This window comes from Amyelois transitella, chromosome 18 (assembly GCF_032362555.1).
Source record: "Amyelois transitella isolate CPQ chromosome 18, ilAmyTran1.1, whole genome shotgun sequence".
Taxonomy (NCBI): domain Eukaryota; kingdom Metazoa; phylum Arthropoda; class Insecta; order Lepidoptera; family Pyralidae; genus Amyelois; species Amyelois transitella.
Genome location: NC_083521.1, coordinates 2099050 through 2125858, shown reverse-complemented (window position 1 = coordinate 2125858; position 26809 = coordinate 2099050). Strand labels below are relative to the sequence as shown.

General features: G+C 35.8%; 3 protein-coding genes across 3 annotated transcripts in view; 1 reads left to right on the top strand and 2 right to left on the bottom strand.

Annotated features, from left to right (window-relative positions):
* Positions 1-26809, bottom strand: part of LOC106136244 (cytochrome P450 6B5) — a 425135-nt gene that overhangs the window by 113078 nt on the left and 285248 nt on the right. The window lies entirely within an intron of this gene.
* Positions 658-7218, bottom strand: LOC106136162 (dynein regulatory complex protein 11). The gene is made up of 12 exons (XM_013336621.2): positions 7112-7218; positions 6239-6588; positions 5879-6102; positions 5283-5496; positions 4967-5192; positions 4542-4734; positions 4210-4417; positions 3820-4123; positions 3303-3578; positions 2393-2617; positions 1799-1926; positions 658-792 (listed from the first exon to the last, which is right to left on the bottom strand). Exons 2-12 carry the CDS (start codon positions 6548-6550, stop codon positions 682-684), a joined length of 2421 nt encoding a protein of 806 aa, XP_013192075.1. The 5' UTR covers positions 6551-6588; positions 7112-7218; the 3' UTR covers positions 658-681.
* LOC106136163 (uncharacterized) lies at positions 17015-20468 on the top strand. Its single transcript, XM_060949099.1, has 2 exons — positions 17015-17952; positions 19770-20468. The coding sequence occupies exon 1, from the start codon at positions 17015-17017 to the stop codon at positions 17945-17947; it is 933 nt and encodes a 310-aa protein (XP_060805082.1). The 3' UTR covers positions 17948-17952; positions 19770-20468.

Below are 26809 nucleotides of genomic sequence, written 5' to 3'. Positions count from 1 at the left end.
AGGATTTTTTTCTTGGTTTATATTATGTTCACTTTTACGTATAACAAGATGTAAATAAGTATCTTCGTTTTATTATTTTAAATGCATTATAAAACTTTGTTTTAAATTGAATGTATTTAACAACAATGGTTTTTCTATATTAGAAAAAAAGATTTTACTCTTTCTACAATACTGATAAGAGATAAATTTTTAAACTTGAGATTCCTCTTGTAAGCGATGGGCTAGCAACATGTCACTATTTGAATCTCAATTCCATCATAAAGCCATACAGGTGAACGTGGCCCTTCAGTCTTTTCAAGACTGCTGGCTCTGTCTACTACGCAAGGGATAGACGTGACTTTATGTCGATAGGTGTACTCTTGGATAAAGCTCATCAAAAAACATAAAAAAAAAAACAGGAAGATGAAAATTTTAGGGATATCAAAAGAGGGTCATGAATGTGGATGAACCGGAAGAAGAATGCAGGAACTGTGCATGTTGAAATATTTAATCTCTGCCTACCCCTAATTTGCAGATCGGTAGCAGAAAACATAAAGTCTTATTTTATTTATTTAAATAAAATTTTTATTTATTCTATATAAAGAATTTTTAAATGGTAACACTTAATGTAGTCTCTGCATACCCCTCCGGGTAAGAGGCGTGATTTTATGTATGTATGTACACATAATCCGTGTAAAGTTGTTAAGCCTGATTCTCCTCCCCTTGTTGTTGAAGTTCTTCAAGCCGTTGTATCGCCTTCTGCCTTCGCTTCTCCATCGGTGTTTTATACCACCACGTCTCTGCTGCGGCATCCTGAAAGAAGTCATGATAAAAATATTGCTGTGTCACTCTTTTGATTTTTTTCTTGGATGGTTTGAGCGAGATGGCTGTCAAAATTTTGCATGAAATTGATGTTCAACACGCTGTATTTCAATTTTAGTCGGCAAAACGTAAAGTGAACGTCTGGTCGCCGTGTGGTTCCCGGCACCAATGAAAAAAGAATAGGACCACTCCATCTCTTTCCCATGGATGTCGTAAAAGGCGACTAAGGGATAGGCTTACAAACTTTGAATTCTTTTCTAGGCGATGGGCTAGCAACCTGTCACTATTTGAATCTCAATTCTATCATTAAGCCAAATAGCTGAACGTGGCCATTCAGTCTTTTCAAGACTGTTGGCTCTGTCTACTCCGCAAGGGATATAGACATGCTCATATGTATGTATGTATGGTTTGAGCGAGTTGGCTGTCAAAATTTTGCATGAAATTGATGTTCAATACGCTGTATTTGAATTTTAGTCGGCAAAACGTAAAGTGAACGTCTGGTCGTGGCTATGCCATGCACGTTGCTTTTTTATTTACCTTTTTCATTTTAAAATATTAGTTTCATACTATGATCTTAATTATTATCGCTACTGTTTTGAGGTTTTTATGAATTTAAAGAGTAAGTTAATTTAATGAAGATTTTTTGTGTTCTTATTCAAATAGTTCTATAAACTGACGGCCTCTGTGGCGCAGCGGCAGTACGCTTGTCTGTGACACCGGAGTTCCCGGGTTCGAATCCCGGCCAGGGCATGATGGGAAAAGAACTTTTTCTAATTGTTTACAAGTTTGTAAACCTATCCCTTAGTCGCCTTTTACGACATTCATGGGTGAGAGATGGAGTGGTCCTAATCTTTTCTGTATTAGTGCCGGAAACCACACGGCACGGTACACACTGTACAAATTATGTCAACGTCATGTCAAAAATGCACAAGCGTTTAGAGGCATTTACGTCAAGCTCAACTCTAGTAGTATGAAGTGACAATGGATTTAACTTTACCTGTTCCGCGTAAACCGGTTCCCTTGAACTCAGCTGGACCGCTACTTCTTGGGCGGTTAATGCTCTTATACGTAACTGAAGACGTCTTTTCGTAGTCAGCACTGTATCGAGAGCTGCTAGAAGAGTGCCTAAAAATGTGTCATGTCTTCTGTGGATACATACATATAATCACGTCTATATACCATGCGGGGTAGACAGTGCCAACAGTCTTGAAATTACTGATAGGCCACGCGCAGCTGCTTGGCTTAATGATAGAATTGAGATTCAAATAGTGACAGCTTGCTAGCCCATCGCCTTAAAGAAGAATCCAAGTTTAAAAGCCTATCTGTTAGTCGCCTTTTACGACATCCATAGGAATGAGAAGGAGTGATCCTATTCTTTTCGTTTTATTGGTGGCGGAAACCATACGGCACAAAAATAATAAATAATATGAAATTTCCTCTGTGCAATTTAAATCACCAAACAATAAGGCGACACACAGAATTTCAACCAACTCTGTTTAAATAGTAACGAAAAATGTATGTATGTATGTTTATTATTTTACCTATCTCTTATTAAGTGCGTATTTTTATTTACATTTTCCAGTTCACTCACCAATTGTATAAGAATCAGATACTCTTGCCAAACACGATATATCTAACCTCGGAGACAATGCACCAGCTCTATGGAGCTTGGTTCTCCAAAATAACGATATGCTTCCATAGTCAGGTCTCGGTATCTGGATCATTTTGTTGTAGCATTGATATAAGAGTTTCTGCTCAGCATCCCAGGGGCTTCGTGTGGTTCCAATAAATATAACTCGGTCTTCGGGATAAATACCTATAAAAAATCGCAGTTGAAATAATCTACTTACACACATACACATAATCACGTCTATATCTCTTGTGGGGTAGACAGAGCCAACAGTCTTGAAAAGACTAATAGGCCACGTTCAGCTGTTTGGCTTTATGATGGAATTGAGATTCAAAAAGTGACAGGTTGCTAGCCCATCGCCTAAAAGAAGCATCCCAAGTTTATAAGGCTATCCCATAGTCGCCTTTTACGACATCCATGGGAACGAGATGGAGTGGTCCTATTCTTTTTTTATTGGTGCCGGGCATACGGCACTCCCTAATGATATGAAAAAACATACACTGAAATATTCTGTTTGACATTTAAAAGATATATACGTATATACTATCTCGCCTGTTTCCCTTTTGGGTAGACCTAGAGATCTAAAAACTACAACAATTACCAACGGTCTTCAGATATCCAGTTTTGAACTTACGTTACATTGAGTTAAGTGAACCTTAGTTTAAACGAAGTTTTAATGATGAACCGAAGCTCAGAAATGGAATTTGACAGTATCAAAATAGTGCTATAATATTCTGCCGTCAAAAAGACCTCAAAAACCGGGCCATAAGAGAAGCCTTCCCTATAAGAGAAAATGCATGATTTTTGAGTAAAAAGGATAAATATTAGATGACTATGATGATAGCATTAAAAACAATGTTTGTAAATTAACCTTTTATAATTTTCACTAAATCCTTTTTTAGTCTCTTCGGATCAGTCTTGTCAGTTTTTGGAATTTTCTTCACAAACGGCTTCTCCGCGTCATCCATCCATATAACAGAGGGCTGGAGTAATCTTGATACTTTCATGACTAAATGTATCAACATTATTAGCCCAGACTTCCCAGGGTACTTTCCCACTATATTCGCTGGAGTTAAATCAAATAGTACGGCTCCTAGCTCACTGCAAACCGAGTGTACTAACGCTTTCTTGCCACTACCTGAAGGACCTATAAATTAATGTTAATTTAAATCTTAATTTTATAATTTCAATAGTTAATCATCTGTCTACCCCATTAGAAATAGAATTAATAACACATAAGCTATTTAGTTTGGCGGTTATAAGTTGGTTTGATGATCTTACTATACAATGCAGGAAGGCATTTAAAATTCGGAAAAGGGAGGCCATTATTATCCAAAATTAGATTTTCTACAGAATGAAACGACAATTCAGTAACGTTACGTATTTACCTGATATTAAAACTGATCTCACTAAAGGAGCATTGTTTCTCACATGTTCCGACCCGAGAGGCAGTATGCAGAATTCCTTGATCAGCTGTCTTATATCTCCAAGACATGGAGTAGGTTCAAGACCCTGTTTTCTCATATCGGACCCAACGTAACACTTCTCTCCAATGTAATCATCTATTTTCAATATAGGATAAGGACGTATTATACCATTTGTTACTAGTTCTTCAAAAAGTGATTCGGTTGTTCGATCTGGAGTCAAGTCTTTCTCTTTCTTCTTTTTACTTTTTTTACCCCCGCGACGTGCCTGAAATTATAAATTATAATTTTATGATATTATAGTTTTATTATAAACGCTTTTATATTTTCTACCTAATTTTTTAATTAATTTACTTTCTGTGGCTTTTTTCCTTTTTTGCCTTTAAATGCTCTGTCTCTGTCGTATGCAGCTTGAAGCAATTCTAGTTCACTCCTCATTAATTCGTCAACAACGTTTCTGATTTCTTGTTCAATTTTAACTATTTTGTCCCTTTCAATAACATCTTTGTAGAATCTGTCATGCGGATCATCATTGTCTTTGAACTTCCAAATGTCTTCAAATCTGTAAAATTTTGTATATACATAAGAATTAGCCTCATTGAAAAATTTACAAAGTTAGCTTAATAAATAAAATAATTTCGTATAAATTGAATGATGGTTGATTACAATCATACAATTTAACTTACTCTTCGTTAGTGTTAACAATATCTTGCAAAAAAGCTGAAGTGCTACATTTAAACATTTGTATGTTCTCTTCTTCTTCTTTACCCTTATTTTCTTCACCATTACCATTCTTCTTGTCCTTGCTGTCTTTACTTCTTTTAGATCCCTTCGATGAGACGGGAGATGATTTGCTCAAATCACTACCCATCCCAGTTCCTAATTCATAAAAAAACGATATTGAAAAAATAAAAATACATATAAACTACCGATTGCACAAAACTTCGCCTACATCCTTTTGTGAGGAGAGAGGTCCAGTCCAGGGTAATAAACAATCTAACTTAGTTTTGCATTTAAAAATCATTTAAAGAATTTTGTGTTGATAATAATATAGTATTTATTCCTCAAAGTGAATGCTTTAAAATTTAATTTTGAATAAGAAATTTGATACCTTGACGGCTATACATGGCTCGACTACCCCCTCCTTCCTCTGAAGGGAACTCTGGTAAACTGCCAGTTCTTTCATAATATTCTGTTATCCATCTTCTTAATTCATCACCAATTTGTTCATTGATCTTGGATTCGTTTTGAATTCTTAATTGTTCTTCAATTTCTATAAGTGCCTTTTGGTATTCTTTATCTCTTTCTAATTGTAGATTTCTTCTATAATCTTTGATCTAAAACAAAAGTTTATTTTTAATGTTTAGCTAATTTCAACTAAGGTTTCTAAGATTCAATTTTTAGGTGTATCGATATTAAATAATTACCTCATCAGCTTTCTTAATCTCCGTTGACTGGGTGAAAGGTGGGAGTTCCATGCCAATCAAAAGTTGTTCATCTCTTTTTCTCTTCTTAGTTTGCCTTCTTGCGAGGAAACCTCTCCAAACTTTCTGAATAGCAGTAGCTGCTGATGCAGACATCTCGCCTTTTTGATCTCTACCTTTCTCTTTTAACAGTCTTATTTCTTTCATAAATTGTCCCCTTTTTGAAAAAATTGGTTTAATTTAGACACACTATCTAGATGTGTGTTAAAAAGCTCAAAGTAGAAGCTATCACTACTATATTTCAATAATAATCAATGTTAAAGAATATTAAGTAGAATTTTTATATACAAAAGACATTCAAGGAGCGGCAACAACAGCTTGAATATGATGGCCTGTAAGCTGGGCTCCCTGTATGTGAACAATTCTTGTGTCTCTAAGGAATTGAGTGGAGGAATTGGGAGGAGGAGGAGTGGTAGAGAATTGGTCACATAAATTAGTTTATAATTAAATTTTGTACTAACATCATCTATAAGCACCAACAAATCATGAGTCTTTGTTACTTAAATAAATAAATATGCATTTATTAGGAATTATTTTACCTCAGTCTTCCTTGTCTAGCTCTCTCATGACTCTGTATGATAAGAACAGCTTGTTGCTCGGTAAGAACCAATGGTTCAGGTTTGACAGGTTCATGTCCTAATTTCCTCAAAGTTTCTAGAACGAACTGCCTTCTACTTTGCACCTCCTCTTCTCTTTCTCTAATAAAATATTGTGGAATAACTGGTTCAGCTTCGAAAGGTGTAACTTGAAGTTTTTCCAAAGCCTGCAAAAAAGAGACAAAGTATCTACATTTTTTTATACATTATCTAAGGATAAACATAATTTATGCGCCTAAATACTTCATCTATTTTGTTATCCATCATGTCAGTGTATCGAATATCAAAACAACAAATACTTACTTCATCATCATCAAATGTAAAATCTGATATGTGTAGCTCAATCAAATCATGTTTTATTTCGATCAGTCTTCCCAAACATGCCTCGAGTAGCCTTTTTACTATTATCCTCTTCTGTGGTTGTATCAGTTGGTCGTAAATCGTGTCTAGTTTCTCCAAAAGTATAGTGTATCTAATTCTGATTTCTGAAAGTATTGGTTGTATAGTTGTTCTGTCAGCAGCACCCGCTTGAGCTACTGCATCGTCGACTTGTGTAGCTTCAGCTAACAGCTCAGAAGTGGTGCAAAGTAAATCATTGTAAGTTTTATTCGACATTTTCGCTTACTACTAATAACTACTAACATCAGCTAAAACTGAAAACAGAGATTAAAATTAATCTTTCAATTGATCTATGCTTCCATGCCAATCATCTACACTTTTAATAATAATAATTATTGGAATATAACTCAAACATATTTGTATGTTTTAACTAGTGGTGCAACAAAGATTCGGCTTTACTAAACTCAATAAGTACCCTTATTGAGTTTTGGAATTTCTCATGAATAACTTAGTGCCGTATGGTTCCCGGCACCAATATAAAAAAGAATAGGACCACTCCATCTCTTTCCCATGGATGTCTACTTTAGGGTGACAGGCTAGCAACCTGTCACTATTTGAATCTCAATTCTATCATTAAGCCTTACAGTATGTGACAAGATTGCTGGCTCTGTCCATCTCGCAAGGGATATAGATCTCATTATATGAATGAATGAATAGATCTGTCCAAAAAAAAACTTCTTCGAGACAAATAGATAAGGAAGCAACCGAAAATAAGCTATGACAGGAAAAACAGACAGAAGCTATTGACTTATACGAAATAAGTAACAAATAACTTACAGAAGGCAACATCAGCATTCCAAACTTTGTATCATATTGGTTTCACTTTTATTAATATTAAAAACAATCTCTCAAACACATTGTCCGGTTCAATAGGTACATACGACATCACAAAATGTAGTTTATCGACCAAACGGCTACTGTAGTCAAGCGGTCATAGTATATATTTTTTTCAACAGTAAGTTATTCTATGTAGTATGCCGTGTATATCACGGATGGTCGAATGGTCGTCTTTTTTTAATCTATTAAGCAGAAATGCTTAGATGAATACTAGTATAACGTTACATTGCATTGAGTTAGTGTTAAGTACAGATATATTTCAACTTGTTAATAAAATGAAGAAAACACTGAGGTTTCCTTATTATTTCTTTTCATCATTGAATGATGAAAAAAAATTGTTACAATGACTAAAATCAGAAAGATACTACAGTTTAATTTTCTTTTAAATCTTTCAGGGGAGAAATTTATATTTTGTTCCTGATAAGGAGTTTCTTTTTTATTTTAATCTTATAAGTCTAATTGTTACTTATATTAAAAAAGTTATAATACTGTAAATTTTATTCAAATCTCAAATAAGATTACATACCGGATTTGTAGTTCACCTGCCGTACTTTTTAGGCTCAATAAAGATTTTAATTACCTATATAAATAAATCGATTTTTAATTATCGTAACCGAAGTGTCATGTATGCAGATCAGTGGCTAGTATAAAGAGGCGGTCTCTGCCTACCACTCCGAAATTAATTACCGTCAGCGTATCATAGCGCTTTTATACTATGTTAAAGTTAACCTTCTGTTTGTTTGTTTCCATTACTATGGCCGATCCCGTTGCTATCAATATCGCCACGGTCGGATTAACGCGTTTTTGTTAAATTATAACCAATATGGTCTGCATCAACAATATTTTACCTTTATCGGCTGTTTTTATTTCAATGATTTTTCGGGTATCGCAATAGTAAATATTTATTATGCGCCTACGAAATAACATATCGAGGTTGGAAATTCGTAAACAATTTTTGAAACATCGATGTCGAATATGCGAATACAGTTTACAGCAAATTTAATAAAACATGTTTTTATAAGTACTTTTATTGTTAGAAATATCTTCTTTTTTTTACCTCTTGTAAATGACTAAACTATAACATCGCCTTTCATCCCAGGCATCCATGCAACTTGGATAACTTCAATAACAAGCATTACTTACACTAACAGAATACCATCAAAGTTTCTCAAGTATATAATATCCGTTGTTAGCATGTACAGAGTTCGTAAGACTTTAGACATGCCTGGGAACCTTGAAACTTGGTGTCGCATCGCGCCTTCGATAATGTTGCCGCTTGATAAAATATAGATAGTTCACATATGGAATTAATATTGGTTAGTTTACGAATGTAATAGAGTATATTTAGGATAAGCTCGCCTTTGTTAAATGACTGATTTTGACAATCAAGTATTTTCAAACATAAGCGTTTAATTGTATATTTTTTTATGATCAATAACAGTTTAAAAATAATTCACATTTGTGAATATAGTGTATATATTTATAGTGCACTACATTTTCAAATATAAAGCGACTTGTTTAAGAAGTAATAAAAGGAGCCATAAACAAGACAGACTACTTAAAAGTAATAGGTTATGTTTACTTATCCGTTACCACAGTTCAAATTTTTCAATTCACATTTTAATTACAACTTGGCCAGGTACACTTTATTTCTGGTCAAGCTTTGTATTTTTCTCTATTCTATTAATGAGAAAAATCGTTTTAATATCTTCAATTAACTCTACTAACACACCTAAAACATTTAATTGTAAACGTGGTGATCCTTATTTTTAATCACCTCTATAATTTGGAAACTGACATTTCTAATCATAATTCAGTCTGTGCACAACATGCGACTAAAGTGTTCACATATGCGAGTATTATTTACTTAAGTGGCAGCTCTTCCTCGTGGAAATTGCTACAAATACCCTGCCAGAGGCTGCGACGACGTGATAACTGACATTTAAGGGGAGACGTTTACCCAACTCTGTTTATATTCTGTTAAATAAGCATAACAAACATCGTTGTTTGTGTATATTGTGTTTGCACGGATTTTACGCATACCTACCAAATACGCAAATTTTAAAATACAAAATATATGCCTGAGCGACTCCCGTCTTCAATTCATTCGCAAGACAATCTTACCCATAGTAGAGTGATCTCTGTTGGTAACAAATCTAATTGACTGCATGTGCAGGTTTCCTTAAGATATTTACACTCGAGGTTTTACTCTTACGGTTTACTCTTACGTGGCATTTCAGTCTTTTCAAGAGTTTTGGCTCTGTCTACCCCGCATAAAAGAATGTTTGCGGGGACTTTTAAGACTGAAAGGCCGCATTCAGCTGTATGGCTTAATGATTGAATTGAATTGTTAGGAGCATCGGTAATCGTCGAATAAACTTAAAAAGACTAATGAGTATGGAGGAAGCGGGAGAGGTCTGTAAGGATCGTAGCATGTGGAAATCCATAGTATCTGCCTACCCCAATGGGAAACAGGCGTGATAGTATGTATGTATTTATAAACTTCAAACAGAGAAGTCAAGTAAGCGTTAGCTATAAAACATAACTTATAGTAAGGAAAGCTAATAAGATTGAAAAATGCCAACGTAAATTGCTGCATAGAACTCGCACCCAACCAATTTGTTCTTAGGGCGTGACCACACAAGCTACACAAGATGGTATCCTGTCTTTTCGTCTAAAATTGTTTCGCAAATTATCGCTTGTCAACCTACGTTTCGCTATAACAACCAACGATTGGCAAATGTATCTATAACCACATTTCATACATACATACATATTCACGTCTTTATCCCTTGCGGGGTAGACAGAGCCAACAGTCTTGAAAAGACTAAATAGCCACGTCCAGCTATTTAGCTTTATGATAGAATTGAGATTCAAATAGTGACAGGTTGCTAGCCCATCGCCTAAAAAAGAATTCCAAGTTTATAAGCCCATCCCTTAGTCACCTTTTACGACATCCATGGGAAATATATGGAGTGGTCCTATTCTTTTTTGTATTGGTGCCGGGAACCACACGGCCCACATTTCATTTGGTAGAATTATTGATAAGTTGATTATTATTATGAGACGAAACGTTTGGGACAGCATCTTTTGTCATATTTCACCATCCAAAGCAGGAGTACAAGCGGGCGATAGCTGTCCGCAGTGAAAAAATCTTATAAGATTAAATTAGGATAATACACTCGATTCTTAGCAACTTGTATGTGAGAGAGACGTAACTATATGTATTTAATGCATCGAACAACTTGAAAAGCTTGAGTAATTGAGCAAATTAAATATACCTAATACTTAGATACCTGTATGAGTCTGTAGGTATGTGTATATATTTATTGGTGTGGTGTATATATTTATATAAGTATATTATGTTTGTGTATATATGTATGTAGAATTATATAGGATAAGGATTTGTCCGTACTTCTGCTTTATTTAAGTAACTCTCCTCTTAATTATTCAATAGTTGACTGGAAGAGATCCCAAAATGGGATAAGACCACCTTTATTCATTTTGTCTTAGAAATTTACAGTATTTTTGTGTTATTTCATATGTACAATAAAGATATTACAAATAAAACATAATTTCTCCAATATGCACGTGGGCTTACTTTGAAACTTATTATTACTGATACCGTGCGTCCGTCCGATGTAGCAATTACGTATTCCTTCAATCTTTTTCTTCAATAAGTGCCGAGCTTTTATTGATCAATCTTGATCCGACAACGGAGGATTTTTAACGTGTTTTATCATCATATCAATCACATGAATTATTTGTAATACATACCTTCGTCATATGGTCACTTAACCAAATACATACGTATGTATGTATGTATTTGGTTATCATATGTATATATGATCACGTCTATATCCATAGCGGGGTAGACGTAGCCACCAGTCTTGAAAAGACTGATAGGCCACGCTCAGCTGTTTGGCTTAGTGATAGAATTGAAATTCAAATAGTGACAGGTTGCTAGCACATCGCCTAAAGGGGAATCCCAAGTTTATAAGCCTATCCCTTAGTCGCCTTTTACGACATCCATGGGAAAGAGATGGAGTGGTCCTATTCTTTTTTTGTAATGGTGCCGGGAACCACATGGCCAAATTGATATAAAAATAAGCGATTTGGTTAAGTGACATTGTTAAAGTATTTGCATTTTAAGACCAGAATCTTTCAATGCATAAAGATGGCTGAGTTATGACCATTACGACTTGCTACAGCACACATGTGTTAGTTTTAAGGATTTGTTATTGTTATATTTGTTTTTAGTCTGTAGCACTGTCGTTTAAACATTTTATCTATCTTCATAATATGACGGCCTCGAGGTCCCGGGTTCGAATCCCGGCCAGGGCATGATGAGAAATGAACGTTTTCTGATTGGCCTGGGTTTTGGATGTTTATCTATATAAGTATTTATTATAAAATATAGTATCGTTGAGTTAGTATCTCGAAACACAAGTCTCGAACTTACTTCGAGGCTAACTCAATCTGTGTAATATGTCCCGTATATATTTATTTATTTATATATAAAAAATCTTCGAAGATTTTAAATATAAAATAAGCAACCGTGTGGTTCTCGACACTTTACAATAGGACCACTCCATCTTTCCCATGGTTGTCGTTTAAGGCAACAAAGGCTTTGGCTTATATAGTTGGGATACTTTAGGCGATGGGCTAGCAACATGTCGCTTTTTCAATCTCTATTCAATGGAATATAAATAATGATTTAGTCATATAGCTGAACGCGGCCTTTCAGAATTTTCAAGACTTGGTTTTGTCTACCCCATAAGGGATAGAGCTGTGATTGTATGTAGGTACGTATGTTTTCAAGAAAAGCTCCTAAAATCAATTGATCTAAGAAATTTCTACTAGGACTGAGAAATAAATCGCAATTTAAAAAAAGTATGAACGAGTCAGCCGGCGAAGACTTTTACGTAATAATATTCATCGAAAAACGTGCCTATCAGCTTAAAAACCCTGTCTACATTTCTCGCCTAGCTATTAGCAAGATCACCATCATAATAAAGTCATTATGGAATAAATGCTAACGACTATATTTACAACGTCTGCACTTCAACCATTAGGTCAGCCATTATTTTACACGGATTTATGTATAATGGATACGATTTAATTTTAGTGCCGTGTGGTTCCCGGCAACATTACAAAAAAGAATAGGACCACTCCATCTCTTTCCCATGGATGTCGTGAAAGGCGACTAAGGGATAGGCTTATAAACTTGGGATTCCTCTTTTAGGCGATGGGCTAGCAATCTGTCACTATTTGAATCTCAATTCTATCACTAAACTTAACCTAAATTAACCAATACAATTTAAATGTATTAGCGGGTGCTAATTGTTTCTCTGCATTGATTGTAAAAATTAATCAAGGAAAAGGCTTATGATCAAATTGAGATTGTTTTTCTAGACAATGGGTAAGCCCATAGTAACGTATCATTATATCCCACTGTACAAAATATTCGGCGAGTTAATTATCTTTTAAACCAAGACGCATATGCAAATTGAAGACAGCGACAGGCAACATTTAAAAAAATATACAATCATATTGTCACGTCTATATCCCATGCAAGTTAGACAGAGCCAACAGTCTCAAAAAGAATGAAAGGCCACGTTCAGCTCTATGGCTTCATGATGTTATTGATATTCAAATAGTAGAGGATGCTAGCCCATCGCCTACCAGAGGAATTTCAAGTTTATAAGCCTATTTCTTAGTCGCCTTCCATGGTAAGATATGGAGTGAGATTCTGTTCTAAACTGCCGGAGATCGTAGCAAGTGGAAAAATGTAGTCTCTGCCTACCCCTCCGGGAAAAAGGCGTCATTTTATGTATGTATCTAAACAGTAAAAAAAACGTTAACAAATGAATAACATATTTCAAACATAGAATTTAAATTTCGAGTGGCTCATTTGACGTACAATAAATAAAGGGCTATTTCCAGTATTTTTAACTCTTCATCATGTGGTTAGCAGATAGGTGAAGACGGCGCCTTTATTCGTAACGAGCCCGGCTTAATGGCTTATTGTAATTTTTTGCGCGTACATTCGTAAAACATATAGCTTGTACAGAAAAGCGTCGGAGAGTTTAGGTAAATGCTTCGTAAGACTCACTATCAATGTATCTCTCTCTCTTTCTCTCTCTAATCTCTGCGTATTCCCGGTTGCACCCTCCACTGCGTCCGATTTTTCTCGTTTTAAGTACATTGGCACGATTATCGTCTTTCGCGGCGTCCAGCCAAGATCTTTTACGTGTCTTGCAGAATATTGGTTCGTAAATCTACATATGTGACCCCTTGCAATTCAATGACAATGACTGATTGAACATACCTACCAAAGCCCAACTAAAACCGCTAAGATTTGAAAGGCTCATGCCTTCTAGTGCGGGAAAAAGAAGTTTCTTTTAGTTTTTTTAATAATTCCGCGGGAATTTCTCTTGGAGTATGCAACACTAAGAGAATTTCCCGCGGGAATTTTCTTTTAACGCGAGCGCTCTCTAGTTGGTTTGGGTTGGGTACATCTTATAAAGGATGTAAGGGTCCGCTAACCAAGTATTATGATTTATTTTGTGGGATATTCTTAATCAAGTAACAGACTTGGTTGGACTGAAATGAATGTGTCTAAAACACATGATTTTCCGAATTTACTTCTAAAAATCGTTCAAGTCCCACACACGATTAACAAACCCAGTCTTAATGGAAATTTTATTCGTTTTGTATCTGTGATTTCCTTTATTTTGTTTCTTATTTTACGATGTGCAAAAACAGAGACAACGTTGTGGAGAATGCGTCGAAAACGTTACGTTAAAACATAGGCATTCAACAGTTTCAATATAAATAATTTACGTTTTTATTTACGTTTACGTTTTTATTTACAAGACATTTTTTAAGCATTGTAAAATAAACTTCATGCTTATTTAAGTGAATAAATTATTTTTTTTAACTTAAAATTTCATCATCATAACGTCGTTGTTCTATTTTTAATATTTTAATTTTTAAAGGTACATCTTACTTGTTTGTTTGTTTGTAATATCTTTGTTGCAGTTTGTTGTTTACAGTAGTTATAAAAGAAACAAATAACTTGCAATGGCGGACTTTTGAGCTTTAGAATAACAACAAATAATTTATCAACCTATTTACGTAGCACCTGTGCTTTTATATTTAAAAAACATTTTTTTTAAATGACAATGAATCTATAATTTTTATATCCACAGTTTATTTTTCGGTTTAATCTGTGTAATGTTAATATCAAGAAAATAAACTACTTATTTTCATCACTCAAATTATATAAATAATTATGTTATAACAATATGAGTTATTTTCTACCACGTCAGAACTAAACTCGCCCGAAAATAATAACATTGATGCAGAAACATATTCAGGCATACTTAAATAAATTTCCGTTCTCAAATAACCATTAAGGTGGTCACAAGATAAACGGGACATATACGCTTGCTTGCCATATATTTTAGGAACATAATTTAACCTCACAAAAACAGTTTTAAAATATGCACTGAGAATTTAAAGTAAGGCTTTGGTTTGATCGACCGCCGACCAGCGTCTAGTGAGCGCTACCAATTTTTTTTATGAGTCTTTGAACATATTATTAAAAGCCTTAAAACAAGGAGTAAACTTAGTTGACGTGGTCACCTAAGATTGTTTCTAACATATTATGTGTTTTGAAGTATAAGAATCGTTAACAAACCAAGGAAATAAAATAATTGTTTTTTAGATGATGAGGCAAGACGAGCCAAGCGTAGCGCAAAGGCCTTTTCTCGAAAGGAAAATGTCATTAAGGACAATTTCAAGTCGATTTTTTTAAACCCTCATAACTTTGGTTACTTTTTCATTTACAAAATTTACATAAGTGTTATTCTTCCTAGTAAAAATATGTAATTTATTTGATTTTTTTAAAACAGGATTTTTTTGGAACAGACTAAAAATATTTTGTTTCTCTTCCAAAAGATAGTACAGAAAAACGAAAGCACATAGCATTACATAATAAGAATTGTATGATTTACATTTTGTTATATTCACAATATCAATGTAGGTAATCAACCTTTTTTTAATCGTGTAATTTAATTATAAGGGTAAAATAGAATAGAATAGAATATTTGTTTGCTTATGACTAGGGTTTACAAAAGGTGTTAAACAAAACATATTTCCTCCCGGTCAGCCATTAATTATAGCATGCAAATTATTATAAAATTACACATAAGTCACTTAAGTCAAATTTATTAATTATTAATAAAACGATGATATTATTATGTCAATTTGTTACAATAAATAAAAAGAATTAAGTATGCACAGATCGTGGCAAGTGGAAAAAGGTAGTCTCTGCCTACCCCTCCGGGAAAGAGGCGTGATTTTATGTATGTATGTAAATATGTAAGACCCGAACTTTACTTGTGGTGGCACATATTTTATTACTACACTTTTACGGCATGCACACTTCATAATAGTTGAATTGTTTTATTACAGCTTTTTTCTACATTCACGGTAAAATTTCTACGTTTTTGATGTATTACGTAATGGTAACAGGAGCCCGGGGTCCTTTATTAGCAAAATATTACATTCTTAAAATATCAGATTCTTAAAATATAAGCTTATTATATAGATATGTATACTACCTGTGCCCGGGACTTAGTCCGCGTGGAATTGTTATTTTGGGCATCATTGAAGCCCTCAAGGATGAATAATTTTCTCCGTTTTTTTTACATTTTCCATTATTTCTTCGCTCCTTAAAATTCCAGCGTGATGTTATACAGCCTAAAGCCTTCCTCGATAAATGGTCTATTCAATACAAAAATAATTTTTCATTTCGAAAAAGGCGGCTTTTTGTTGGATCTCGTGTCTAAAGCTAAACCCACGAACTGTATAAGAATGATTCTTATGAGCAAGTTAGATAAGTGCTAACAAGCTTGTTGGTCGGCGCCTAGTAAATTGTATATAGTTTCAATGATAAAATGCAGCATGCCTACAAAAACAAGAAGGGGTTTAAAAATATTGGAATGAAACCCAATTATATTTCGTCGCTTCATTCTCGATATAAGATATTCACAACGTAGTCCCTTCAACCTACAAGGTAGCATCGCACGATTTTTAAAGAAAGAATCGATTATTTTTTACAAATCGATTCATTCGTTCTCCTTCAATCATTCGCCGTTCGCTCACACCGGACATCTATAATTCATTCCTTTTTCGTGCGAGGTAGCAAGCACACGTCTCCTACCGTCAACGTAATTTAAACTACCTACAACAGTTTGTTAGCAAAGAAAAATGACCAAGCGTAGTGCAGACGAAAAAATCTCACACTATAGGAGAAAATTACGAAAATTGGAAGAAAAGCAGAAGTCATCTCGTCCAAGACGAATAATATTTTCGGATTCAGAATCATCAGACTCCGAAAAAAGTCACAGTAAGTACTTTATACATTACATTACTATTTTTTCTTTAGTTGTGAATTAAATGAAAAACATTTAAAATACCCATTTCAACCGGGGGGTTGGCCGTGAGTCAACACGATGGTATAAATACGTGTCTAACATGCCTGGGGGTTGGTCGAGAATCAACACGAAGGTTAAAAATCGGCACTGTCATGCCCGGGTATTGGTCGTGAACCAACACGAAGGCAAAACCTTAATATTTTTCATCTACCTTCTATTATTGAGAATTCATAATTCTCGGTAAATACATGTGCAATATAAAACAATTTAATTATTTTGCATATACCCACAAAAAAAAAAAAAAAAAAAGTATCTTTATACGTAGGGGTATTTATGAGTACGTAATATACTCGTACTTATGTGTGTCATTTAACGGTATCGCAACGTCCTAAAATCGATGTTTGTGGTCATAGATGACACCGAGCCGGAGATCATTGTGGAAAGACCTCAAGCGGACCCTCCAAATACTCATCCGGCCGAGGAAAGCGTCCCGCCGCTGGGAGAGGGTGCAGGGCCCAACGAAAGCGAAACCACTGAGGGCGACGCCGCTGCCCCGGAGCTTGATCCCGAGGTGTTACTGGCGCTCGGCGCCAAGACAGAAGACGGCCCCGAGTACGGGGACAATATTCATGCAAATTTGGCACAGCTCTGGACCCCTTTGTTAAAAAAGGGCCTCTCTAAGGAGGATAAGGAAAAATTATTAAAAGAATATTTGGTGCCTCAAAATTGTACATTATTGCAAGCACCCAAGCTCAATCCGGAGATATCTGCAGCGATAACTGAGAGCAGCCGAAATCGGGACAAGAAAGTGCTCAGTGCACAGCAACAGCTAGGCGCGGGTGTAACCGCAGTCAACAGAGCAATGGATTTGATTTTGAGCAGCGAAAACGACATCAAACTAAAGACTATTAAATATCTTAGCGACGCATGTCGCATCCTTTGCGACCTGCACTATACAGAAACACAAACTCGCATTAAGCTCATCACCCCAAGTTTAGACAAAAGCTTTGTGAACGTCGTTCAAGATTCACGTCGTGATGAGACCCTGTTCGGAAACAAATTGTCCGAAAAAATAAAAGCCTCGAAGACTATAGAAAAGCAAGGTTTTCAAATTAAGAAGACTACACCAAACCCTGCATCTTCGGCGTCTACATCTTCCCGTCCGGCTCCACCACGGGGAAACTGGTCAGCGCCTCCCCGCTACCCGAAGGGCGGCCGGGGAGGAGCCAAGAAAAATCCGGCGCCAAGGAAGCCGTCGTCATCAGCTCCCGCGACTGCGGCCAAGGCCACCAGCAAGCCGCAGACACGCGGACAGACACGGCAACAGTAGCGCAGGTACACGCTGGCCGCATACACCTATTCTACCGCTGTTGGCAGAAAATAACCGATAATCCCCAGATTTTGAAATGGATTCGTGATGGTCTTGATGTTCCTTTTCATAATTTAGTAACACAGGACTCTGCACCCGTTAGTCATATACTACCGGAAGAAAGACACGACATGTCTTTAGCCATTGAGAATTTACTAAGTCTAGGCGCTATAGTCCCATGCTTCTCGACACCGGGACAGTTCTTGTCAAAAATATTCCTCGCGCCTAAATCAAATGGTGGTAAACGATTTATATTAAATCTAAAACCATTAAACAAGTTTATAAAAACGGAACATTTCAAAATGGAGGATTATCGTACTGCTGCTAAGATTATACCAAAAGACGGATTCTTAGCCACTGTAGACCTTAAGGAGGCTTACCTTTTGGTTCCATTAAATATGCATGATAGGAAATACTTTCGATTTCAATTTAAAGATGAAAAGTCTCAATTACAGACATATGAATTTACCGCCATGCCTTACGGGCTGGCAGTAGCACCTCGAGTGTTTAGTAAAATAATGAAAGAGGTAGTTACATCCCTGAGGTCACGTGGCTTCAAATCCGTAATATATTTGGACGATATTTTATGTATCGGCAATGACTTATCCGAATGTACGCATAACGTCAATGAGACAATTAAACTTCTTAAATGTCTAGGTTTTGTAATTAACCTAGAAAAAAGTTGCTTAGAACCGCAAAAGGTCCGAAATTTTTTAGGATTTGTGTACAATACAGCTGACTTAACTTTGTCTTTGCCTTTAGAAAAACGCAACAAAATTTCACAATTGGTCTCAAAATTTTTATCATTGCCTAGATGTACCATCAGAGAATTTGCACAATTGATTGGCACTCTTATCGCCGCGTGTCCCGCTTCTAAATACGGCTGGATGTACACAAAAATTCTGGAAAGGGAAAAGTATTTACTTTTGCAAAAATACGGTAATTATGATACGAAAGTGTTACTCCCTGATAACATTATACAGGACTTAACTTGGTGGTCATATAACATTAACTCAATCTCCGGTCCTATGAGGACACAAGGTTATAAAAAAGAAATTTTTTCTGATGCATCACTAACGGGCTGGGGTGCGTATTGTGATGGAAAGCGTGTAAATGGCAACTGGAAAGACAGTGAAAGAAATCTTCACATCAACCAACTCGAGTTGATTGCAGCCTTCCTAGCCATTAAAAGTTTCCTTCGCGAAGAGAAAGACTGTGCAATATTATTAAGGGTTGACAATACTACGGCCATCAGTTACATTAATAGAATGGGTGGTATCCAATACCCTCATCTGAGCAACATATCCAGGCAAATTTGGCAATGGTGCGAGACACGAAATATTTGGTTGTTTGCCTCTTATATAAATACCAGAGACAACAAAGAGGCTGATGAGGAATCCCGTCGAATCAACCCTGATATCGAATGGGAACTCTCGACGTCAGCCTTCGGTCAAATAACAGAGGCATTTGGTGAACCCGAAATAGATTTATTTGCATCCCGCTCCAATGCCAAATCTGATCTGTATGTTTCATGGAAACAAGATCCCGATGCAATGACCGTAGATGCTTTCACTGTCGATTGGAGTAATTACTATTTTTACGCTTTCCCACCTTTTGCGTTGTTACTGAAATGTATAAGAAAGATCATCGATGATGAGGCTGAAGGGATTCTTGTGTTTCCATACTGGCCGTCCCAGGCATGGTTCCCCATGATTCAAAAAATATTAAAAAGAGATATTTTATTACTAGAGCCTCATAAACATCTTTTACAATCTCCTTTCAGAGATCATCATCCAATGTACAAGCGACTTACCCTGGGTGTCGCGAAGCTCTGCGGACGGCCTTCATCCAGCAAGGAACCCCAGCGGCGTCAGTAGAGTTGATGCTCGCGTCGCTCTCCGACAATACGGTAAAACAATACGGTTCATCTCTCAAGTTGTGGTGGGAATTTTGTTTAACAAACAATATTGATCCTTTCAATGGTTCAAATGAAGCCGTCATATTATTCCTTACAGAGCAGTTCAATAAGGGAGCTAGGTACGGTACACTCAATAGTCATCGCTCTGCCCTCTCTTTACTAAAGAGTGACGTAGGAACGGATGAGCGAGTTAAGCGCTTATTAAAAGGTGTTTATAAATTAAAACCTACGGCGTCAAGATATAATTCCACGTGGGATCCACAAATAGTTATCTCTTGTGTCGCAAATTGGGTTCCTCATGAAGAAATTGAAATGGAGAAACTAACAAAGAAGTTAGTAATTTTACTAGCTTTGTGCACTGCTCACAGAGTACAAACTTTGTCTTTGATTAAAGTTGATAATATTTCTAAAAGCTTAATGGGTATTCATATTAAAATTACAAATTTAATTAAAACCTCAGGCCCTGGTAGAGAACAACCGGTGCTCTTTCTCCCTTATTTTAGAGAAAATTTGAACATTTGCCCTGCCACAACTCTTGATGCTTATTTATTTAGAACCAAGGATATTCGGGCCCAGAATAATAGTCTACTATTAACTTACAAAAAACCATATAAAACTGCATCACCGCAAACCATCAGCAGGTGGATTAAAACCGTTTTGTCGGAGAGTGGCGTGGATGCGTCCGTTTTCAAAGCGCACAGCACCCGCCACGCGGCCACGTCGGCGGCGGGCGCGGCGGGCGTCTCAGTCGAGACCATCCGGAAGGCCGCAGGCTGGTCCCACACATCGTGCACATTCGCTAAATTTTATAATAGAATAGTGCTCGATGAAGACCGTTTCGCCAGATCAGTATTTGGTTTGCCACACTCAAATCTAGAGTGATATATAATTTATCTGTTCATGCTAAATTAAGAAGTTTATACATGTTTAGTTTTTCAATAAAACCATTAATTTGATTATCAATTATTTTTAACGCAAAACTTTCATCTCTAAACATCTACGTTGTGAATATCTTATATCGAGAATGAAGCGACGAAATATAATATATGATCAAACGAACTTCTCAAGTGAAGTTCGATCGATATTATATGAGTCGCTTCATTCGAAGATATAAGAACCCACCCTCCCTTAAGCCCCATCTGAAAGTTCTGCGGTTTCTCTCTAAAGAAAATGAATTATAGATGTCCGGTGTGAGCGAACGGCGAATGATTGAAGGAGAACGAATGAATCGATTTGTAAAAAATAATCGATTCTTTCTTTAAAAATCGTGCGATGCTACCTTGTAGGTTGAAGGGACTACGTTGTGAATATCTTATATCTTCGAATGAAGCGACTCATATAATATCGATCGAACTTCACTTGAGAAGTTCGTTTGATCATATATTATTGAATATGCATTAATGGCTGACAGTACAGAGCCCACAAAATCCGATAAAAATCTCATAATAACACAGATATTCCCCAGAGGGGTAGGCAGAGGCTAAACCTTTACACTTGCCACGATCGCTGCGTATGAAGCGAAAGAATTATTCTTTTGCTTTACACACATTTTTTAACTTTATTCATGCAAGAACGTCAGGTTTTGGATACTCTTCTTCTTCCAGATAACATGCTCACCATTCTAAAGAGGAGCCCGAGGTGCGTTCTCGCTCTTGACCTGACCTTTTTGCCAATAAATCAATGGAAATCACAGTGGTATCAAACGCAACTCAATCGTATAAGATAAACTCATCATGCGCGCTGGCCCTTGACCTCAAGATGGCGAAAGATCACGTACAGGATAACCATTGCATTCCTTCTGTCTCCATGTGATTCGAACCTTAAAAAATTAAGCTCCACTATAATTTACTATGACACGCGCGCCTAGCGCTGCTTTAGAAATAAAAAATAGAAGATTTCATTGTACATACATACATACATAAAATCACGCCTCTTTCCCGGAGGGGTAGGCAGAGACTACCTCTTTCCACTTGCCACGATCTCTGCATATTTCCTTCGCTTCATCCACATTCATAACTCTCTTCATGCAAGCTCGGCGGTTTCGGGTACTTTTGACCTGACCATTTACCAGGACGTCCTTAATTTGATTAAGATATGTTTGTATTAATATATGATTTCATTGTAATAATATAATATAGCCTATATTCGAACATTAGTTTCTTTTTTCTTTACAATAATTTAAATTGTAGTTATGTGTCCGTCTGTTTTTTGCAGAAGGCCTCCTCCAACCTCTTCCGAAGAAGATTTCATACATACCTACATTATGTTCAACTTTTTATCACTCACAGAGCAGATATACATTAGCCAATAGTCTTGAAAATAATTAAAAGCAATCATAAGGATGGTTACTATAATTAAATATGTTCGCACGTAACAAAATTTTGTGCTATAAATGATCAAAGAGCGGTTTGGAATGTGCTTGTTGTTATTCATGATTAACACTTTATTAATGTTATATTAATTCAAATCATGAAAGATAGCTATCCCAATAAACTTATCAACAAATTTAGGCGACAGGCTTGCAACCTTTCACTATTTGAGTCTCAATTTCATTTTTAAGCCCTGCAGCTCAATGTGGCCTTTCAGTCTTTTCGAGCTTGTTGTATCTATCTACCCCGTGAGGGATAGAATCGTAATAATATGTATGTTTGCTAGTCCATCGCCTAAAAATATTGGTACTATAAGAAATCATTTAAAGCAGGCGAAGATTCAAGCCCCAAGTAAGCAGAAGGAAAATATATTGAAAATAAAGATATCATGACCTAACCGGGAATCTACAGCTGGAACCAAAGAGAAAACATTACATAATGTCTTCATCTGCTGTAATACAAGCATGACTGCCGAGCCCTCAACATTCCAATGTCGATACAATGTAGTGGTAGCAAAACAGTGATTTATTCCTACTGAGATTTTACAAATAGGATTTTTAGAAGAAATAAAAAACAGTAATTGAAAATAAACCTTTACTGGGTGGATCAGTTACTGACTGACAGTTACTGATGACTAGTTACGTTCAGCTTAAACTGCTGATGCTGAAATTGGCTGAATGAATGATTTTCACCGTTTTTTTTTTCACGTATTCCAATATTTCTTTGCTCCTTGTAAATGCAGCGTGATGTTATATAGCCTAAAGCCTTCGTCGATAAATGGTCTTTTCAACGCAAAAATAATTTGTCAACTCGAATCAGTAGTTCCTGAGATTAGCGCGTTCAAACAAACAAACTCTTCAGCTTTATGATATTAGTATAGATAAAATAAATAGCATTATCTCATTTACTAGCACTGCCCAGTTACAATTTTTACCAACTCGTAAATATTATACAGTTTACCTCGTAGAATATATCAAGATACTCAAGATTCCCAAGTCACTTGTTAAGTCACACTCTTCCAGACAGTGGGGTATTTCCCAAGAGATTTTTCTAGAACTATTTCGTCTAAAAGTTCATTTTTCGTATGTAGTTTTGCCCTGAAAATAAAAACATTAAACGTTAGTGACTGACAAATAAAATAAAGCCGAAACTAATGGGCGATGAAAGCTTTAACACTATATGTTCCTGACGGCAGACTCCTAGTCCCGAAACATGGAAAGATGAGAGAGAGAGAATATCTTCCTGTCGGTGGTCATGTATTCCCGAAGGAACGGAAATTACGAAACTTTTTTTCTAGGGTTGCTACAAAAGATGGGTTCTGCCGTAAGTACCTGTGTCAACCTAAACACTAAACATTTTATCATAATCCACATTCACACACACTCATTGTTTTAATGCCAGAAAATGACACAAGCAACCTTAACTTACTATGCTTATTAAACAATTTTAACCTCGACAGCGTCATATTTTTGAAATTGTGTAGTCACAGTGTAAAAAATTTACAAAACGCTAGATTTGAAATCATCCAGCTGCAAACGTTTGCCTTGTTATTATTTTATACTGTGGCAAAATTTAATAGAAGAATCTTAGAATGGCCCTGCGGTATGCAAATAGAATGTGACGAATAACCCACATATGAAGTAGATTAAGAAAACGTTTTTGCATACATACATACATACATATGGTCATGTCTATATCCCTTGCGGGGTAGACAGAGCCAACAGTCTTGAAAAGACTGAATGGCCACGTTCAGCTATTTGGCTTAATGATAGAATTGAGATTCAAATAGTGACAGGTTGCTAACCCATCGCCTAAAAAAGACATTTCGTCTACGTTTACGACATCCATGGGAATGATATGGAGTGGTCCTATTCTTTTTTTGTATTGGTGCCGGGAACCACAAAGCAAAACGTTTTTGCAAGATTAATTTTAAAATATTGATGATTTTTATCAAACTAAAATACTTACTCTTTCTATAAATGTACTAGCTGTTGTCAACGACTTCATCCGCCATAAAAAGAAGAAAGTATACTGGCCGCCAGTATTTCCTCCTTAGGAGGGTGGGGGGAACAAATTTTTTATACCATTTCTTAAGTTAGACCAAGCCGCATTCAAATCGGTGGAGAAGTTTTCGCGTAATATGAATATCTTTTTATGTATTTTATTTCAATCACAGCTATAACTTTGAAACATACATCAATATAATTATATTATCTTAAAACACTTACTCAAAACGGCAAAAAATAATATGAACTTTCATAACCCTTATTGCAAATATAAATAACGTCGAAATTCAATAATATTATTTTAGACGTCGCTCATTCATTTTAAAGCTTTCATCTTAAATTTACGAGTTCTTCAAGTATTACAGAGACATGACAGAGTTTGATCGTACCATTGCGAAAGGATACTATTAACTAATTCCTTCGTAATAAAATGTTTGATTTTAACCAAAGAAGCTTATAAGGTGAGTGTAGAACTTAAGAATTTTTGTGAGTCTGTTCTGTCTGTTTAAAAGCGATAAAACAGTATGTGTAACGTGATTTGTACATACATACATATTATCTCGTATAAATAATTAATTATATAAGGATGTCATAAAAGACGACTAATGGATAGGCCTACAAACATGGGATTCTTCTTTAGGCGATGGGCTAGCAACCTGACACTATTTGAATCTCAATTCTATCATTAAGCCAAATAGCTGAACGTGGCCATTCAGTCCTTTCAGGACTGTTGGTTCAGTTTTCACCGCAAGGGATATAGACGTGACCGTATGTATGTACCATGTTATTAATTAACAAATTAAATTTGTTGTGTGCACTAAGATTTATAATAAAATGTCTATAATGCTGTTTTCTCCAATAGGCTTAGTTTTTGTGACCTCACAGAGTTTTATTACAATTTAATTAGGGTGAAATGAAATAAGACTTTACGGTCTTTGCAATTGGCATTGTAACCCTCACTCAAGAGCATCGGTTAACACCCAAACTAATGTACATAATGTTGACTATGTATCCATAGTTTTATGAATTGTGTTAATTCAAACCAATTTCATTACATAAATAACTTAAAAATTATTTATGAAAGTAAGTTTTATAAGGTTGGTCAAAGATTGTTTGGAAATAAGCAACCTCTTTATGTTTACAACAGGCCACAAATAAAAAAAGAGTTTTTCAGACAGAACATAAATAAAAAAGTGACGATCGAAGACACGTTGAAGAGCAAATTGTTAACAAATAAGTCCCGTTTGTATTAATTTAATGTATAATGTAATTCTTTTAACGAAAATAAACAGTTTTTTTTAATTTGAATTTGAATTTTGAATTTTGAATTTTGAATTTGAATTTGAATCTACCCGTGAAAAATTTCATCAAAATCCGTCCAGTAGTTCACAAGGACACAGCTACGCAATCTTACAAAATTTTGCATTTGTCATATTAGTAAGAGGTAGGAATTTAGGTAATATGGATTCAACTCGCCGTCCATCTCGCTATTCCATCATAAAGCCTTTCAGTCTTTTCGAGACCGTTAGCTCTGTCTACCCCGCCAAGGATATAGACGTGACTATATATGTAAATACTTTTTAATGTAACTCGCCGTCCAAAATCTATAGAGTCATATTACCGCCAAAAATTATTAACACAAAACATAACAAAAAAGGGATAGCCTTATAAACTTGGGATTCTTCTTTTAGGAGACAGAATAGCAATCCGTCACTATTTGAATCTCAATTCTATCATTAAGCCAAACAGCTTTAAACGTGGACAATCAGTCTTTTTAAGACTGTTGGCTCTGTCTACCCCGCAAGGGATATGGACGTGATTATATGTATGTACCTATGTATGCATAACAAATCTTTCTATGCACAGTCGGCAAAAGCGAATAAAATCTCAGCATCCCACTTCCTTATTTCAAAGAAACGTTCCCATTCACTGAAAGACATGTGGCTGCTTTTTTTTTTCTTTTTTTTTTCACAACCATTCGCGCAAAGCCGTGAAAGGCTTTCAGCAAAGTGTCGCTTCTGTTCCTTTTAAGGATCAAAAGCGTGAATATATAACGGTTAAGCAGAGTTTGCGCCTGATTTGTTTTTGTACCAGCAGCGTCGTAAATGTAGTTACCGAGTTTCCTGATCGGGAATTGTTGTCGGTCACATTTATGAGTGCCGTTTGTAGTTTCTTGTCATTATTCTTTTTTCTGTGCCGTGTGGTTCCCGGCACCAGTACAAAAGAGAATGGGATCACTCCATCTCGTTTCCATGGACTTCGTAAAAGGCGAGTTAGGTATAGGCTTATATACTTGAGATTATTTTTTTAGGCGATGGGCTAGCAACCTGTCACTATTTGTATCTCAATTCTATCATTAAGCCAAATAGCTGACCGTGGCCTTCAGTCTTTTCAAGACTGTTGGTTCTGTCTACCACACAAGGGATATAGACGTGACCATATGAATGTATGTATGTATTTTTTTCTGTAGCGCGTTTGAAAAGCATAGAAGATTGGCTATTTTTTTCGTTCGGTGCCGTGTGTTACGTGG

What these genes read in the sequence shown, in the direction of transcription:
- LOC106136162 (XM_013336621.2), bottom strand. Translation starts at nt 6,550, where the DNA reads ATGTCGAATAAAACTTACAATGATTTACTTTGCACCACTTCTGAGCTG. An exon ending in GCTAGACAAGGAAGACTGAG is followed by an intron (nt 5,497 to 5,878) that starts GTAAAATAATTC and finishes TTTTTCAAAAAG; the next exon opens with GGGACAATTTATGAAAGAAA. An exon ending in AGATTAAGAAAGCTGATGAG is followed by an intron (nt 5,193 to 5,282) that starts GTAATTATTTAA and finishes CTTTTGTTTTAG; the next exon opens with ATCAAAGATTATAGAAGAAA.
- LOC106136163 (XM_060949099.1), top strand. Translation starts at nt 17,015, where the DNA reads ATGTTTGTGGTCATAGATGACACCGAGCCGGAGATCATTGTGGAAAGA.